The 16,368-nt window shown below is 39.6% G+C and overlaps 1 protein-coding gene across 1 annotated transcript in view; it reads right to left on the bottom strand.

Annotated features, from left to right (window-relative positions):
- The window catches only part of LOC117945321 (coiled-coil domain-containing protein 60-like), a 32,208-nt gene that overhangs the window by 12,674 nt on the left and 3,166 nt on the right, over nt 1-16,368 (bottom strand). The window contains 6 exon segments of the mRNA XM_034872758.1: nt 1,168-1,255; nt 3,100-3,204; nt 7,656-7,781; nt 8,966-9,136; nt 15,724-15,800; nt 16,150-16,227. Coding sequence (XP_034728649.1) covers nt 1,168-1,255; nt 3,100-3,204; nt 7,656-7,781; nt 8,966-9,136; nt 15,724-15,800; nt 16,150-16,227 — 645 coding nt within the window.

Below are 16,368 nucleotides of genomic sequence, written 5' to 3'. Positions count from 1 at the left end.
TGTGTGTGTGTGTGTGTGTGTGTGTGTGTGTGTGTGTGTGTGTGTGTGTGTGGAGATGCTTTGTGCTTATTATTGAGCCAGTGTGTGGGTTTAAGTAGGCATGTTTGACTGTTTAAGTCTGCCTGTGCATCAGTACTTAAGGTTCAGAGCGATTCAGAGTCTTTTAAAGATTTTTTTGGGGGCATTTTTAGGCCTTTATTGACAGTACAGCTGAAGAAATGAATGGGGAGAGAGAGGGGGAATGACATGTGGCAAAGGTTCTCAGGTCAGAGTCAAACCCGGGCCCACTGCGTCAAGGAGTCAACCTCCATATATGGGCGCCCTCTTTACCAACTGAGCTATCCGGGCACCCGATTCAGAGTCTTTTAGATGTAATGCTCCAGCATGAGTGAGTAAATGCACCTGACCTGACTTTCCGTTCTTTCCGCTTGTGTGTGTGTGTGTGTGTGTGTGTGTGTGTGTGTGTGTGTGTGTGTGCACACCTGTTAATGCAGTTGTCACAGTGCAGGATTTCTCTCTTTCTGCAGAGCGTTGCAGGTAGAGGACTTTGAAAGATAAGTTATTTTCAAACTCCAACCTTCTGATACCAGATTTGTTCAGTACTCTTTCTTTCCTCTTTTTTAGTTCAACAAATTAATAATAATAATAATAATAATAATAATAATAATATCAATCAAACAAAGATTGTGCGCTGGGTACAGAGTATCGCAAGCTGCCTGTCATTTTGGCGAGATTACCATTAAGTTTAGGCAAAAAAAAGTGAGCGTTAAGCGGCGCCGATCATTAAGTTTTGGCACCAAAACAACTAGTGAAGTTTAGGAAAAGATCATGGTTTGTATTTAAACACTCAGCAGTCAACGTGGTGACCACAGCAAAGAAAACGTGTATACCATGGGAATTACAGTGCTTAATTTTTGTAGCTTTTCAAACCTACAATTCATGAGAACAGGCTGAAAAACCAAACTCATCCTTTAACTGGACGGGTAAGTATGCCGACGGGCGTGTCCACATACTTTTATCTGTATGATGTAAATACAGATTTAAAAAAATAAAATAATTAATTAATCATAATATGTGATAATTAAATAAAAAGTAAAAAAGTGTCTGTGTTAGTGTGTGTGTGTGTGTGTGTGTGTGTGTGTGTGTGGGCGTGGGGGGGGGGGGTACCTTTGTTGAAACAAACTGCTCCCATTTGTTCTCAATGGCTCTTTCTTTTTTCAGCGTCTTCATCGTGGTCCTGCCTCGGCCGGGGTCTCTGCCAACGGAAAACAATTGTTTCTGTTATGATAAATGCAACAGTGACCTTAGGGGACTCACCACTAGTTGAAACCGGCCTTTGAGGCAGAGACAGCTTGAGAGTCACTCCGGCCATTATCAAAATCATAATTCATCTTATCCTAAAAACTGTGCAGTGTTTTAGATTGATGCCCGACATCAGAGCTGCCCGCCTGGTGGAAAGCACAGCAGTGTCATAACCTTGTGCTAATGTTTCATTTCATCGTCTCCTTGTCTTCCTGTACAGTAATACCTCGGCTGTATCATTTGGCCCATAAAGCTTAAGACTTTCTGGGAAATTGGATTTGAAGCTGAGTGAAGGCCCTGGAGGCTGGAACATGATGATGTTTGGGTACAAAAGAAATTCTCTTTGTAGCTCTTTTCCTCCCCTTCCTTCAGTTCTTTCCTTTTATTTTTCACTTTTCTATTAATTATTCAAGGCTTGGAATTGTGTGCAATAATATTCCTTTAATACATTCCACAAGGAGCCATTGTAACTGAGCGCTGTACAGTCTTTTCTAACCTTTATGAAATAATCTAGTCTCATAAGTCTCCTCTGATACTTTGACAAGAAAGATTATCATAGATCAATAAGAAGGCAAGAAAAAAAAAAAACTTAAAGCAGGAACCTCAGAAACAACTGCCTTTGAGGAAATAAAGCGCACTACGGGTTCAATGGAACAGCAATCCCGTGTGTTAAAACGTACGAGTTTAAGCATCACAACGCTGCTGCTTCTTTCACTTTTTCTCCATTTTCTCACTCTCTTGACGCCCTGTGGTGGGTCAATATCATGGTAGGTGAAACCTGGAGGGGGGACGAAGATGGAAGAATGCAATCTTCTCACTAAGCCAGGGCCCCCTCCGGAGCTTTGGACTTTATATTTCATCCAGCACTGTCAGCTGGCGCCTGCAGCTCCTGAGCACCAACACCCTTCATCACTGGCCTTGCTACAGTACAGATGCAACGTCTTTTCAGGTGGCTCGCTTAAAAACTGTGTGGATTTGACAGGAGTTACTCATCAGTCAGCGTGCACAAGTCAGCGCCATAATGAGATGATCGCTGATGGATGTGTTACTCATGCTGGTGTGTTTTAGCCTCTGAACGGGGGGCTCCAGGCAGCGGAATCACTCTTTAATACGAAATGACAGTTAATGTATTGAACTTTTTTATTTCATAGTATGAAGACAAGTCCCTGACAAAATCCTAACACTATGTGCTTTTGTTTCTCATTGCTCACATTAAATGCACCGTTATCTTTTCAAATGCAGACAATTCAAGAAGAATTGAGGGATTATTAATTAATGAGCAAGTCAATTATGCAAGGCATGTTTTAACAAATATTTAAAGCACATTCCAACGATATTCAGGAGATTCAGATGCACCATTGTGGCCTTAAGTTTCAATAACAGCCTTTTAAAATAATGGCGTTACTAACGGCGTTACTTTTTTCAGTAACGAGTAATCTAATTGATTACTTTTCCCATCTTAATAACGGCGTTACTGTTACTGCTGCGTTAACTGTAACTTATTACTTTTTAAAAGTAACTTGCCCAACACTGCTAACAAATCCTGAAACATTATGTTAATGAACAGTTTCACAGCAGGTGCACTGAGAACATTTTCCACCAGAGTTGATGCAAAAGTTACATTTCATTTGGTCTCTGAGTTTGAAACCACAGGGAGAGTTAACTAGGTGTATTTCTAGATAGAAATCTTGTAGTAAGCAGCTTTAGAATGCAACTTCTTATTCATACATATGCTTTAACTGACCACTGGTAGGTTGTGTGTGGGTGGTAAAACCCTTTGACCCCAGGACATCTTACTTGGGGTCCCAGCAGGCGGTGAGCGGGCCAACTCTGCCGGAGCGATCCAGAGTCAAAGCCTCCAGCAGCCAATTCAGACAGCAGAGCTGGCGGTAGATGAGCTTCCTGCAACAGCACACAAAGACACAAATCAACATCTATCGGAGGTTTGTCTAACACAGTACATCGATGTTATTAAGCAAGTCAAATTGTATTTTTAAAAGCTAGATTACAAAGTGCTCTATTATGAAAATTCCATAAGACATTGCAAGCAAAAAAATGACAATTAATCCAACTATAATATTAAACTAATATTTCCATGATAAATAAGAATAAACACAGCTGTTTAAAAATAAAGAAACATTTGACTTGAACAGTTGGATTCCAAGACTTGGATTCTAAACATGAAGAATTTAAGATCTATTTTAAAAATCTATTGTTTTTGGCATTTTGCCATTATTTGACAGTGTAGAAAAACAGGAAAAAAAGGAGGGAGGGAGAGAGGTGTGGGGGGGGGTTTGGGGTGGAGGTGGGATTGTGGGTTTCCTAACGATATGCATCAACGGTCAGTAAGCAGAGCCCCCTCAGAATAACTTCTACAACATTTTAACTCCACTCACTGAACTGTCTGACTTCAAGAGGTCAAAGGTCAACATGTAGAATGTGAATTATTAAACATCATAGCCAATAAATAACATAGGCAGGTATTTAATGAATGTATTACAGCACATTCCCCCACTTTTGGAGAGTGGTACACACTCATATGCAAACATATTGCTTAGATCGCAATAACACATTTACAACCAAGCATGATGGCCAAATTACTTGTAAGCAACTTCATGTCGTCTCAGTTGAAGCAACAGATGAGCGAGGCAATAGTCTCTCCTCTTTTTTTGTGGTCACAGCAACTCACAAGCAAAACAGATAAGGTGTGCATGGATACAACCCATCCACTTTTAGTGGAGTATAAGCAGCTCCCTTCTGGTCATACATATAGAACCCTAACGTCAGAACTACCAGAGAAAAAAACTCATTCCTTACTATGGCAATAACCCAATTAAATAAGATGTAGGGAGGGGTATGACTGAAGGAATATATGTTAAGTATTGGTCAGTGGTTTTCTCTATTTATTTATAATATTGTGCAGTATACTCCTTTTACTCTATTCTATTTATTGTGTGTATGTGTTAGATAGATGGTGCTGTAGACATCTGGATTACTGTTTGTATTGTGGAACATGTTTCAGTATGCCTGTACTGTACAACAAATATCCTCTCGGGGACATTAAAGTGTTCTAAGTCTAAGTCATAAGACTATGCAAATGGTTTGAAAACTGGGAGAGTGTTCTCAATGAGGATTTATCCCCACAGAGTAAAACAAGTGAAAGAGTTGGATAGAAACTGAAAAGAGTCTACCTGATTGGATAATGTAATTTTCTTTTTTTTGCTCACGGTTCCGCACTCCCAGCAATGCACATTAACTCTTGGTTGTGCTTGGTGTGTGGGTAGTGTGCTGTGCAACCACAATCTCTTGGCCTAAGTACCTTGCTCAAGAGCACATTAGAAAGAAGCTGTAGGGAAGAGTATTTGATAGCATAATCATTCTATTACTTCTGTACACCCCTGTACCACAGTACTATATGTCATTCTATTTAATGTACATTATATTGTATTCATATATTTTAACTTCTGCACTATTTTAAGTATGCCTTTTTTACAATGTACTTGAGTAATTTTCTTTCGGTACATACTGTAGAGCACTGTTGGAGGGAGGCTGACAATAAAAAAATTCATTGCCATTGCCAACTTCAGTGAAATTGACTGGAAATGTTTTTTCTCCGTTTTCTTTGACTCTTGAGAAATAGATTGAACCAAACTACCTAATCAACTAATGTTACACAGACATTTTATATTGTATGATAAGTCATTTTAAGTGCTCTTTCACAATGCTACCAAGACAAAGTTATTGTGTTTGATTTGTGTCCCATATGAAAAGGTTAAGAGCATTACATTAAGTAATGGTGTAGTACTCCCTCTAAAGGCAAAACACTACCATTGTGAAACCAATCATTTTGAAAGCCCTTCATTTCCAGTCAAGTCTTGTAGGTGAAATAAGTGGATGTAAACATTTACACAAGAGGCCCAACTCTTCAATACAAGAGCTGCTGTAGTGGGAACAAATGCAAAGCATGCCATCTCTCTAAAAGCGCGGTTACAGTGTCACCTGCAGTCAAGCGGTGCCGTTCGTCTCCCCGACACTTTTACGCTTTGAGGCTTTATGACCACATCCATTCTCATGATCTCTCCAAACACATCAAACACAATATGAATGCTGCCTCCTTTTCTACCTTGCTCCACACCGTGCACAAATGCTGCTGTCCCGGGTCGCTCTAAGCTCTTTTCATTATCGACCAGGCCATTTGTCTGCCAAGCAGATAGCCTGCTAGATTAGGATCTGTCAGATGTCAGGTAACAGCCTTCGAACAGGGTTGTTATTTTTCCAGATGTCTCGCCAGAAAACAAGGCTGTATTCTGGCAGTGGCAATGATGCAGTGTCAGAGGAAATGCATGTTGACTTGGATGTGATGTATAATAAACAAAAGCTGTAGATTTGTCTCTCTGGAACAAAAAAAATCAAAGGACCAAGGATTCCTGTGTCTGTGAAGATGGGTCAAATGAGTTTTTGGGTCACAAAAGTGGCATCACATCTTGGCCTTTTAGGAAACTGCTGGTAACTGTTAGTTTGAAAGCTAAATTGTCCCTGCTTTGCCATTAAATCCTTTTCAAACACATTACACTCGTCACAACATAATGCGTTCAAAAGCCAGCACTAGTGGATTATAGGCAGCATTGCCATCCCATCATCCACACAAGATCAAAGCAGTGCATTAAATGTTGCTTTTGTGAACCAGAGCTATGTGTGTGTTTATTGTCAGCCAGCACCTGAGTTTCTAACAAGGCACATTTGTCAGAGAAAACTTTTTCTGATGCCTATTTCAGAAAGGTTAGCTCCGGATCACGCAGCATCAAAGGAGTCTGCCGTAAGAAAGAAATACAAAATGAAAGCCTCACGAATATCTGTCAAAGTCAGATGTTTTGCATTAAATATTCAGCATTCTATCTGTTTGTTTTTCTCTGTTTGATGTTTGCTGAGGTGTAGTAACACATCTGTTTGACATGAATCAAATGGATGAACACTAGCAGACAGAAGAGGGGGAAATGAGTGTAGCAATTCCTTATAATTAAATTATTTTCAAACATCTCAGCATTTTCTTTACTGCTGTACAGGGTGTGGTGATTCATAGAATCAAACACATGCCCCTGACGTAAATAAGGAGTTTGATCCTGATGTTAGGTGCAAATATTCAGATGGTATACCTAACTACTCTTAATCTAAATAAAACAGAAGGGATCTCTGTCTGTATGTCTCAACCAATCGACTTCACACTCGGCGGGTTTGTTGCTGAGGACCCAAAGAAGTGCAGCGTTGAGCGCGAGCTCTTGAGATCTACGGGACACATTTACCGGTATTAGTAGTGCAGATACACACTGTGTACAGTAGATGCTCGATATAGTACATTCAACTGTAAAACATTTTTATAGGAGTACCAACACCAACACCGGGACATTGCTACCAGTTCCTAAATACTACATTTTTTTTTAAACCGATTTTATTTTATTTTTAAAAAAAGAAAGAAATTGCAACATTACACGTTACGGCACAAATCTTTTTATTTATTTTTCAGCTCCTACTACCTGAACCCCGTCTCTGTGGATTAATGTAGATTTTTGTCCTGCCTGCCTCTGCAACATCTAATGCTAAACAGCCAATCAAAAGCATTATTAGATCTTGGTGGAAGCATGCTGCGTCATTACTGGCTCCCCAACGCTGATGAGATTTACTCCTTAGGTACTAAAATGTTGTTTTTTTTGTTTTTTTTAATTAGAGTTTTTACGGTTTTCACCAAGACAAATATAAGACTTTTTCAGACATATATGAATGAAATTTAAGACCTTTATTACCTTTGTCCAAATAAAACAAAGCTGAAGAATAAAATCGGTTTTATGTCTGTGGTACAAGCCCAGAGAGACTCAATGGTCTCATTTGTAGTTGTAATAAAGCAAAATTATATTTGGACTAGCAAAAGAAAGAATTACACACCACTGAATTCAAAAAGAAAACATCAGAGGGGGTGTTGCATGGACGTAGGAAAATTAAGAACCGTTTTGAATGATTTGAGACCTAGAACAACAATACTTCAGCATATTTAAGATTTTTTAAGGCCTAAAAACCCTGGGTTTTGAATGACAAGACATTTTTGATTTTGGAGGCAATTCGGTCTGTGCCTAAAAAGTTGAATTCGGTAAATACACATCACTATCAAGAACAGATGAACAAAGAGAGACCAGGGATGTTACATTGTGCAAACCTAAACATTTCATGCATTAGGAATGTAACTTGCGGAATGAATGCTTGGTCCCAAATAGCTAGCTGTTAGCAAATGCAACCTTTTGGTTTTAGGCAACCATCTTGAATATTGTTAAAGGGAAAGGCTTTACAGTATATAGTAACCTTACGTCGGTGCTTGGCTCAGCAGAGGGGAGGTCAGGGAGTGATAGACCGGGGTGAAAGGTCGTGCTGACTGGCTCTTCTTCCGGGCTTCATTCACACCTGACCAGCTGCTTCCTGCAGGCAGAGCCCACCTGAACACAGCAGATACAGTGCCGTTAGCTTTTGATAACATAGGAGCATAAGGATGATGCAATTGATGTGATGCAGTTATTTTTACATATTAACAATGACAAGACAATTATCTCAGTACATGGACGTTTTGATAGAAGGAGTGGGCTTGTGAGTGGGCAGGTAATCATTTTGCAAGTTGTATGTTTTGGAAAGCTGTTAATACTATATTGTTTAATTGTTAACTAGGCTGCAAATATTTTTAAACGAGATATTACAACAATGTGTTCCGTGTTTGGAAAACTAATATTTGGGACATCATGTGACTTTACAACTCTCCAGTCAAAATTCATACACAGGCCAAAATATACTATGAATAGTGACTAAATGTTCTGCGACATATAAAAATAATATAAACAAAAACCCTTTGGAACAAATAAATGCATTAATACAATGTTTGTCAATGCTCTGCTAGGTGTGTTGGATATTGATATTAATATTTCTTAATACTCTTGGTTTGGACTAAAAATTTGGGAGTCCTCAGTAAGGGGAAATGGAATCATTCTTCTGGGACAGCAACAGGTGCCATACAGAGCATGAAGTAGTAATATGCACAATTACGGTAACATACTAATTTATTGATTTTTTTGTCCACTTGAGGGCAGCAAAACCAGCTGTAAAAATAAAGCTGAGATATTATGACCTTTTAAGTGTTGATATGTCAAACATGTCAAGCAGTTGCCTATTTACACATCCAGCAGATCCAGAGCAACATTAGCATTCATTTAGAGTCATGTTTCTGGTCCTTCAATCTTGGTTTTAGTATCCACCTCATCATGAGGGAAATACCTGGGTCTCTAGCTGCTGTGCTCCACTGTGCTCACCGGCTAGTCTTTACTTTGTCTTTCTGCTGTTAGGCAGGTACCATACATTGGGCTTATGAGAGCCTTTTTTCTACTGCTGAGAACACAGTTGATGGGAGCTGTGAGGGTTAACCAAGACAGTAACATTTCGGGCTGTAAAACCCAAACGCTCTGTAGAGCTCTGTGTTTGTCATTAGGAGACACCCTTTTTAGAGATTAATCACTATAAACATATTTATTAATGCTACTTTCAGTAGTCTAAAAAGTAATAAACTGATCAACTATGCCAGAGGGAGACATTGCAAGAAGAAATGAAACTGAGCTGATGTGAGTTGTTACATCACCCTTCTGAATCACTGTCAGAGTCAGAGGAGAAACTGGGAGGTTGTGGCTCTGTTTTCCGCTGCTGCTCCCTGCTCATCCGCTGCCTCTCCACTTTCTCCTGCTCCTCTTGTTCCTCTTTCTGCAGGAGGTGGAAGTAGCTCTGGCCCCGCTTAATTGCTGATGACAAAAGCCTGCAAAGCAGAGAGACAAAAGCCAGAGTCTTGAATACACGGAACCACTAGCGTGCTTTAATAGTGATGTACAGAAGGGGTGTTGTCAATTCAAGAGTGGGCTTATGAGATGGCTATGGTAGCGGTGTTTGAAAAGATATCATTCTGACGATTTTCCTGATTCAATAGCTACACGGGAACATGGGGAAGATACCTGAGCTTTCTGGATGCCTCCTAAAGCTTTGTGCTGGGGAGAGACGTGAATATTGGGCTTATGGTGTTGTCATTTATACATATATATTTATTTTGTTGTTATTTTTGAAATTGTGTTATCTTTTCTTGATTATTGTCTGGGTGAGTGGTGTTGACAATGCTCATGTTGCAAATTGTATGTTTTGTGTGTTAAAAATGTTGATCACAAAAATCACACAACAACCCAAATGACAGAAAAAGAAATGGAAAAAAAATGCAGAGAAACCACCATCAGTCATACAAAAACCATCAAAGCCGATGAGTTACGATCAAAAGTGCTTGTGTGTCCTCACAATTATCCCTCAAAGCCTCACAGCCTCTCTCTCACACACACACACACTCTGTCACACACACATACACACACACACACACACACACACACACACACACACACACAGTAAATCATCTAAATCAGTGCAGCCCGAAGCAGCAGGCAGGCACCATTGACACCTAACTAGAGCATTATGGGAAAAACGTGTTACGTCTGGCTAGATTAATGACTTAATTATTGCGGTTTAGTTTTCAACCATAACCTTTTCTCAAATACTGTTTACTTGTTTTTCTCATACTGCACGCATAATTACCTTTGCAATAAAGTTGTAGTGGAAAATTAAAAGACGCAGCTTAGAAGTAACGGTCGAGGTGACTTTGTCGGTAGACCAGCCGAGGTGACACACCTCAGTGTTTCTTAATAACATGAGCAGTTTGCCTTCTGAATGAAGGATGCAGAGAGAGCTGGTCAAAGTGCATGCTGCTACGAAGCTTTTTTCTTTTTCTTTAAACGAGCCAAAGTTTTGTATGATCCTTTGATTTTTTTACAGGGATGTGTGTGCTTCAAAATATAATAAAATAAAATAAGGCTTTAGTTTAGCTTATAATGGTGTTGCTGATGTTGGAGAAGGCTAGCAGTCAGGGATTCCAATATGACTGTGAATCTAGAGAATAATTTATTTTACGTGCACTACCACACGCATGAGAATGTGCACACAGGTGATGCAATGTAATTTACAGGTTTACTGTTATTCCACTGCTTGACAGTTGGTGGAATTAATGATCCGTACTGAGTAATTATCCAAAAAGAAGAAGCCAGAGAGAGAAATGAAATGTAAGCCATGTGTGGGTATGTGATCTGTGCTGCCTGCATGATCCGACGTGCGCAAGATGTTCACGCGTGCGCAGATAATATCGCTGTTTTACGAGGATTTACAACACTGCTCAATATGTTCCAAGCTTCCGGTCATAGTTGTAGCGGTCTGCCGCTAACTGACAGCTTGATTCAGTCTTAAATAACGTTAACTCAAACTAAACACTGGGAAAAGCAGGCTACAGATAAATTAAGATTTTAAAGTAATCACAACAAAGAAAATGTATGTATGTATTTTAAAGGAGCACAAGTAAAGTAGAACTGACATAACAGCTGGTTATATATTTTAACGGTTAATAAAGTGTCAAAAACTAAAATAATAATAATTTGCCTGGTGGTGGTCACTCAGGTGTTTATTTACAAGCAGAAAAATGTTTTGCCAGTTGTGCCGTCAAGTGTTTCAATGCATTTGTGATACAAATACCGTAGGGAAACCGTCAAGGTTCCTACTACGTCTTTATGCGTAGCATATATCTGATTGTGCAGGCAGCACAGATCGCATAACGACACCATGAATGTACTGAGAGAGCTCGATAGAGTGCCGCGGTGCCACCACTCAGCCTTGCTGCCAATTTGTTCCAGTGGCCACTTGCTGTACTGCAACGAAAAGGCTTGTCTGTAAAACCTTTCACAGGACACTTTGATCTACAAACAAGTCAATTATAACTCTTTGAATTATCTTTTTTTTTAACTCATGAAGGCTTTATATTTGTAAAACTTTCCCAGAGCCTAGAAAAGTCTTCATGTGCTCGACATCATCTCAAGGTAAAGTTTACGGACGTAGCTGGAAATATGCAGGTTAGGCCAGAGGGAGAAACACTAATGTGCATGTGCAGTGGGCCTTCCAATTGGCCCTGCCGGAGGAGACTCTAGTGCTCGTGGTCTAGGAGCCCAAAAACACGGAGGCCAAAATAAGTATGTGCTTGGTGAGAAAAGTTTTGGAACATGCTATCCAAGTTCTTGTAAGACAACCATGACATAAAAGAGGCATTTTGCAAATGTTTAATGGAGGAGGGAAATGTATCCATTAGGTTTGTTTGACATGTAGCGAACCCAGTTGCCCAGAGCGACGCACGATGAATATAGGGAACAAGCAAGACGAGAAGCAGCTTTCATTTCCTGATTATAAATATGGCAAGAATCCAACCACAAGAGTGAGGGGCAGAGTCACAGTGGCCTTACAATTTTCTTATGACTTTTCCTTTACAGTCAAATTAGATTTTTTTGCAATGGTGAAACCAGACATAAAAAGGCACAACTGCCTGCATATGTTACAAACCTCTGCTGCTCCAGTTCCTATTTGATATCTAGCGAGCAGCTGGCTGGTAATATTTCGCCCACAACTAGAGCCAAGCACTTCAGCCTAGGAGGGGGCCACAGAGCACTTGTGTTCCAGCATGCTAATTTGGCTCTGTTCGGTGATACACTGAGTGTACTAGTTAAGCTTGGAGGCATGTCTGCTCTATTTGCATACCACCACACCCCTGATATAACTTATTAATCTTCAGATGTGACATCGCAGTCCAAAATGCAGCAGTCTTAATTAAAGTGTGTTTCTATCAGCATCGCTAATGACTCGTAGCTTCATGAGCAAAAAAGTTTTTCCCTGGAGTAGCTCCCGTCTGCCAAGAGTGTGGGAGGTGGCTCAGTGACCTTGCCTTCAGACGTGACTAATTGTGTTAGCGCTATATGCTAAAGTGGCTCCTTCACTTTAGTTCAGCTAGCGTGTGTGCTTTTTAATTGATCAATATCTTCTAACCGACAGGCAAGTGTTTTTTTTTTGCTCGTGTTTGATGCACAATATGCACAAGTACACACAGCAGCAATTTAACATGAAAGCTGAACAATAATACGCTCAAGAGAAAGGAGGGGAAGAGAGAAAAAGAAGCAGACAGGAGAGAGCTGCCGAGTCAATGACAGGCTGGAGAATTTGGTGTGACAAGAAAATAAAAGGCATTGAGAAGAAGCAATGTATCATCAATGCGTACACAGACAATGGAACTTTTGTGTTTGAAAGCAAAGAAGCTCTGAAGTGAAACCCCATTATGCCTTTTCTCATCAGCACCACCGTCTGTCTTTCCAGTCAATAACAAGTTATTCTCCTTTGTGAAAGTGAATCATAACCACATATCCGAGCTTGGCTTGAAAAGCTCATTAAAGAGGACAATGCTTGGACGTGAGGCTTGATCGGTGGTTAAAAAATTGATTGCAATGTAAAAATGTTAGACATTTGTACACTGGGGGAGGGTGGTGGTAAAGGGGGATAGTTTTTTTAACAGATCAGATCATGGGAGCCCTTGGATGGCAGCTTGTTGCCAGGCAACAAAAGAGATAGGGTTTGTGGTAGGTGAAGAATCTTTACAGTGATTAGACCAACTCAGATGGTGTGGCTCCTTCCTGGATCTACTCTCACATCATCATCAATTTCAATACGTGAATTTTTCATGCGCATATGATTAAAGCCTTTAGCATGGTGAATCTTGTAGGGTATGCAACACAAGCAACTGCAACATTGACATTTACAAGTTCAAACACATAATTAAATCCTAACATAAATCTAGCAAAAACAATGCTACTTCAGAAGTATTATCTGTCAGCTGCAACGTGATGAGAAACAGGACTTGCAGTAGTGTTGACAAGGGGGCGTGGGATGTTTCATGTTAACATCGCCAGAGACAAATGGCAGACCACGACAACACAGGCTGGCGCACTCATGAATGGCCGAGTGCCCCGGGCAAGGGTAAGAGCCAAAACGCTGATTAGGCTTTGCAGTGTCTACTCAGACAAAACAGGACAGAAAAAGCAAAAGTACAAAAACCAAAGTGGACTCACATGGTATCTGCACACCAGATCATTTCATGGAGCATCCCACTTTACCTCCATATTGTGACAGTTATTAGTGACTGCATGCATGCAATATGAGGATTAGCAAAACCCATTAATCAGTGCCAAGATGCAAAAATACATCTTATGTAGATATGATGTAAATAACATGACTGATGTGATGCAGGAATCCATAAAATTCAAGTGAATTTCTTTAAATGTGTGTCCTAATTTCCACCTCATCTTTAAAAGGAAAAAAATTGATTACATCTGTGTCTGTATTTTTTGGGATTACCTAAATTATGCAACAAATCCCCATCCTACAGAGGAGGATCAAGGCCTTTTGAAAATAATACTGACTTGGTTTTCCTTACCAATAAAAGGCTTAGGCTCACCACCCAAGCAGTTTTGGGCACCACCTAGGCCAAATGAATAAAACTAACTTTTCTCAGATCTAATAACTGTAGTTAGTCCCCAGTGGACTTCTTTAACAAGTTTTGTCTTTAGGTTTTGTGAGTGTTATTTATTTATTAATTATCTGCACCAGCTTTTCCAATGTTTTAGCCACACGTATGCTAATAACCATGGTCAAAAATGAGGTTGAAAATAATTTTACTTGTCAGGATCATCCTTAATTTTATTAATGTCAAAAGGATTATGGAAGTGCAGTTAAACTGTCGTCCTTAATAAATTTGAAATATCTTGAAATCTAACTTTATCAGACATATAAACAAAACACATATTAGACCTGACAGCACACCTATGTTTACTTTAATCTAACAAAGTGATGCATTTCAGATAATTATTTTGATTATTTGCATAGGGTTTATGAAATGTATAGCTGCAAGAGGCCGTTAATCCGAATGGAATTTGATAAATAATTCAGTAGTTTGTACATAATAATGCCATTAAATGTGACTTTGCTGCTCAAAATATGTAAAAGAAATAAAATAAAAAGAAATAAAACACATGCAAATACCAATGAAAAGGATAATTTCTTCATCAGAAAGCACTTTGAGGGAATACTTATGAGCAATTATTGTGGCTTAGCATACAAATTGGAAGGGGGAAACAGCTTGTCTTGCTCTCTTCAAAGTAAAAACCCCACCAACCAGCACCTCTAAAGCTCACTACGTAACAAATTGTGTGTTTTTTGTGATTTGGGAACCCTTTGATGTCTAGTGGTGCTATTCAGATTGTTCATATTTCAATTAAAGTCCTCACATTCTGCTTCTTGGCTTTTCCTCTTTCCTTTATTGTGTTAGATATCTTTTTTTGTGCACATCTTAGGTTTAAAAAGCCTTTACTTTCGTGACAAATGTGCATCACTTTGTAACACATGTTATATATATATATATATATATATATATATATATATATATATATATATATATATATATATATATATATATATATATAGTGCTTGCCTAGCTGCCGGCGAGGCACGCCCTCATACATCTAGCTACTGCGCATGTGCGACTCCCAACAAAGATTGAACAGAACTGCAAAGCCTCAGTCTGTAGCTAAAACTGAGAGCTCAACACACAGGGTGAAAAGAGGAGCAGCAGCAATGTGTAGTAAAACAAAAATATGGTGTTTTTTGAAAATGAAACCATGTAAACCTATTCTGATATAACCTCTAAATACATTTTTGAACCTGAAAGTGAGCATAATATGATCACTTTAAGACAGCCGTTATGAAATATGGAATAGCTGAAAAACTGATCAATAAGTGTCAAATGTTACTTGCTACCTCACTTTCCGAGCTGAAAAAAAACCCAAGGCTGATTAAGTTTAAGAGGTTTGCTCTGGCCAGAAAAGTAGCGAGATGTATGAGTTTTCAGCATGTGAGATGACAGAGAATGGGCTGCCATTTGGCCTAAAAGGCATCAAAGCCCCAAATCATTACTGCTCTGTTCATTTACTACTACAATTCATCTGGGGGTTAGTATCTCCTGTGAAAATGGCAACCTTTCCCCATAACACCTGTATGAATAATTCAACACTCCGGGCTCTATCAGAGGCTGTCAGAAATGTCAGCCAGTTGGAAGTACCCTTGGCTGCCCCCAGAGGTTGTTGTCTCCACACCCTGTGGTGGGGTTAGGGGGTTGCACACACACTCACAACACACACGCGTACAAATGCCACAGCTTTGTCTGTGCCAGGGTTCCACTGCCTACAGGACACAGCGGCGCTGAAAGCTCAGCATACCTGCAGTGAGCACACTGTTGCAAAATTGCCTATTTTCACAGAATTGTTAAATGTGAGTTTTTTTTCCTCTACAACTATCTGTTTCATGGGGAAAAGCAGCTAGACGTCACATATTTATATCAACAGAAGGGACTCATTTGTTCCATATTTGCTAAACACCCACAGATGTAACTCTCACCTGGCGTGGCCCAAATGCTTCCTTAGGGAAACGATATCTGCTCGTTTTCCAGCCTGCGTACGACAAACTGGCCAACTCTGAAAAGAAAGTTCATAAAAACAAAGGCATAAGAAAAAGGACAAGCAGCTATTATCTTTTTGTCTTCTGAGTAGCTCTGGCGCTCTGAGCACTTTTCCACTGATGAAAGGCTCTGACGCATGTGACTTCTGGAGGAAAATTGGGCACTAGGCCAAGAGTAAAGATTGTGTCTCTAATATGACATCGCTTATGGAAATGACAGATAATCAGGCCATTAATCTCCAATTATTAACTGCAATGAGCAGAAAAATCTCTGTATGCAAGATAAACTGGTGTTTTCTACTAAATAAATTAAACAAAAGGGAGTGAGATGAGAAGAAATGTGGGTTCAATGATTAACAGTCACACCTTACAACCCCCTGTGGAATCTGGAGGGGTGTGGCTAATGGATTGGTCGACTTTCTTTGGTGGGTCATCTGTAGTCGCCTATGAATAGATCACCGGAGAGGAGGAAAAGTGTCATTAGCTTGGACTTGATATTAATGGATTTTTCTTTTATTCAGAGTTTTCATTTTACTTAGTCATATACAGAACACATTAGATCCAATCGATAATGAACGTTAGCAA

Source organism: Etheostoma cragini, chromosome 5, assembly GCF_013103735.1.
Source record: "Etheostoma cragini isolate CJK2018 chromosome 5, CSU_Ecrag_1.0, whole genome shotgun sequence".
NCBI classification, from domain to species: domain Eukaryota; kingdom Metazoa; phylum Chordata; class Actinopteri; order Perciformes; family Percidae; genus Etheostoma; species Etheostoma cragini.
Note: the sequence above shows the minus strand (reverse complement) of the source record. Positions and strands in the feature narration are given on the sequence as shown.